This window comes from Pistacia vera, unplaced genomic scaffold (assembly GCF_008641045.1).
Source record: "Pistacia vera cultivar Batoury unplaced genomic scaffold, PisVer_v2 Contig298, whole genome shotgun sequence".
In the NCBI taxonomy this organism is placed as follows: domain Eukaryota; kingdom Viridiplantae; phylum Streptophyta; class Magnoliopsida; order Sapindales; family Anacardiaceae; genus Pistacia; species Pistacia vera.
Genome location: NW_022196110.1, coordinates 576,347 through 579,709, shown reverse-complemented (window position 1 = coordinate 579,709; position 3,363 = coordinate 576,347). Strand labels below are relative to the sequence as shown.

Here is a 3,363-nt window from a genome sequence, read left to right as displayed (position 1 = left end):
CGACCACCCACTGTTGGCAACAAACCATTAGATTGTTACACTGATAACTGTCGTTGCATGTCGCCTTAACTTCGCACGTGGACAACTGTAGTCTCGCACGAGCGATGAAACGTGACTAACAAAGGCTGCCTCGTTTAATGCGACATGATTGCATTGAAATTACATGTTTGCCCTAACTTTTGATATTCTGAGTTTGGCAGGTATCGTTGGAAGTAAACAACTGTGAAACATGTCGATCAGACATGAGCTCAACCCTATGAACTCGACCAAACCTACATCCGAGGACTAGTTATTAATGTCGAACTTGGAATCAAATCGAGCAATAGTCTTCGAAGCTCGAAACGAGATTTGAACACTAGGGGGAAGATGTTATGTGTGATTTTTTCACCAAGGTCGGGATATCACAAAGATATAGCTCAACCCGGTATAACTTCGCCACCTTTTATAGTAGCTTGCATGGGAGACGAAAGGGCGGGATTTAATCACAGCTGTTAAGTTGCAGTGAATCTCGACCCTTCATTCGTCGAGCAATCTCAGCCTTTAGACGTGGACATGTGTCGACCACCCACTGTTGGCAACAAACCGTTAGATTGTTACACTGATAACCGTCATTGCACGTCGCCTCAACTTCGCGCGTGGACAATTGTAATCTCGCACGAGCAATGAAACGTGACTAACAAAGGCTGCCGTATTTAATGCGACATGATTGCATTGAAATTACATGTTTGCCCTAACTTTTGATATTCTGAGTTTGGCAGGTATCGTTGGAAGTAAACAAGTGTGAAGCATGTCGATCAAACATGAGCTCAACCCTATGAGCTCGACCAAACCTGCATCTGAGGACCAATTATTAATGTCGAACTTGGAATCAAATCGAGCAATAGTCTTCGAAGCTCGAAACGAGCTTTGAACACTAGAGGGTAGATGTTGTGTGTGATTTTTTCACCAAGGTCGGGATATCACGAAGATATAGCTCGACTCGGTATCAGCTCAACTTCACCGGTTATCTGACGCATCATAAGCTCGTCGACATTCAGCTCGACCCAGCATAAGCTAGTAGCAAACAACCCGAATGATCACTCAATCAATTCCCAGATAACTTCAGATCCTAGATATAACGGGAGCGACTAGATCAACAACAATCTCTGCATAATCACAACGCCCAATCATGAGAATATTGGAATTGCATTTCGAATCAATTGTAATCCCTTTATTTTCGCTCTTTCATTTCTACAAATTTTGTCTATAAACCCCCTTCAATGATGGAAAAGGGTTACAAATTTTCATATAACTCCAATTGTAATCTCACAGCAAATACAAACACAGTGGACGTAAGCTCAAGAGTTTATCTCGCCGAACCACTTTAAAAATATCTTTGTTATTTACATTATTGCATTCATTATTTTTTTCATCACTGATTACCCGTAATCACACACATATCGGTTCCGATCCCACCAAGGTCGATCGGATCACTCTGGTTGGTGCAGATTTCTGTGTCAACAATACAATTTTAATTACATTTTAGAACTACACATATTAATATTTAAAAAAAAAAAAAAAATTGACTAGTTTTTAGCTAGGAATTAGATGAAGAATTATGAGCAAATATCACTCGATCATCATAAACTGAACAACATTATATATTATATAGAATGGCGCATGGTTGAAAGCATCCCCCAGTTTTGAGTTCAAGTTGTATCAAGGGTGGTTAATTATTATATCTAAAAATAAATAACTAAATAAAAGTTAATAAATTCTAATATTCTATTCCTTATCAAAACATAGGAGAATTAAAATAAATATTCAACTATACTGGGCAAAGTTTTACAAAGCATGTTACTTGGTAACTACAAGAACATATAAATTAATTAATTTGGTTATACAAAGAATCGATCCCTACATCTCTCTAATATGATCACTTGAATTTGAATATCATAATACAAAATCTACAACAATTCAAGGATATGGTTTCCCTTAAATTAATTCTTGAACACAAAAATTAAATTCAATAGTAGGGACTATAGCTAACATACTTATAATCATATCGGTTGTTTTTCTTAACGCAGCAACCAATTGCGAACATCATGCTCACAATCGCCACCACACACAGGTTGAATACACCCAAAAGTCTCCATTTTTGCCAAACCTCCCCAAGAACTCCTGCCTTGCATGACTTGCAATCGTAGCACAATGTCTGCTGCTGGTTGCTGAAGGTGGTGCAGTCGCTGTCGGGCACCTCTGGACCTCGTTTCGGCATCACCCAAAATGTTGCATTCTTAGCTTCTAACCCACAATACATTGGTGGCTTGCAGCAGCCCGACTGAAATTATTGGATAAAATAAATACTTTAAAGCAATATTTTAACCAAAAAAATCCGATAAATAAAGAAGAAAAGAAGTTACCTGTATTAAAGACCAATATTGGATATCTACATCATTAAGATTGTTACACGCCTTTGCATCGATCAAACAACTCTTAATTTGTTCCCAATTCCTCCCATCAACGTGATTTTCCAGCCACTGAGAGCAATCTTGAAGGCGGTTTGGGGATACCTTCCTAACCACAACCTTGTTTGTAACAACAAGTACAAAGATTGAGAAAACCATAAGCCCAACAAGCAAGAATAACATCATAAGTAAATACAAAAACATCACACTATTAGCCCTACAAAACGAGCCAATCAACCCCAGAAACGACACAACTACTAAGACAAGACCCGTTATCAGTAGCGGGACTTCTAGGGCTTTCTGGCAAACTGTGCCTCCATTAAATTGGATATAAGCTGCGTAAGAGACGGCGACGAACCCTAGTAGAAGAGAGAAGCAGTTTAAGCCTATGAAAACAAAGCTACTTAGACGAGCCATTGTATTGTGTTGTAATTGCTGTTATTTTTAACTTGGTTTGAAATTTTTTTATAGAAAAGGTGACGTGATTCACTGATTTATATGAAGATTCAATAAGTGAGGGATATTGGTTTTTTTCTGTTGAAATGAAAGGAAAAAGAAACCAAGAAAGTGAGTACCTTCCCTTTTTCTTCTGGATATGTAACTGCTTTTATACATATAGTATTAAGTTAAAAAGTTAGTAATTTTTGTCATTAGTTATACTAAGAGTGTAAAATATTAGTTTTGTTGTTTTGATAGAAAGATTACATTTAATTGAATTTATTATCATTTAATATTTGATAGAGAACCAATTACTATATGTATTTATGCGAGTAAACGACTTTTTCAGTTTTTCCCACCCAAGGTTTGCTTTAATGACATTTTTCCACTAAAAAAGTTTCAAAATACCACTTTCTCACCCAAAGCTCATATTCCATTAATATCCAAAATATACTTCACTTTCTTAGTCGGCCTTCGA

The 3,363-nt window shown here is 37.1% G+C and overlaps 1 protein-coding gene across 1 annotated transcript; it reads right to left on the bottom strand.

The window, feature by feature from the left end:
- Positions 1-2,005: 2,005 nt before the first annotated feature.
- LOC116135321 (tetraspanin-11-like) lies at positions 2,006-2,864 on the bottom strand. The gene is made up of 2 exons (XM_031421025.1): positions 2,403-2,864; positions 2,006-2,320 (listed from the first exon to the last, which is right to left on the bottom strand). Exons 1-2 carry the CDS (start codon positions 2,862-2,864, stop codon positions 2,006-2,008), a joined length of 777 nt encoding a protein of 258 aa, XP_031276885.1.
- Positions 2,865-3,363: the final 499 nt, after the last annotated feature.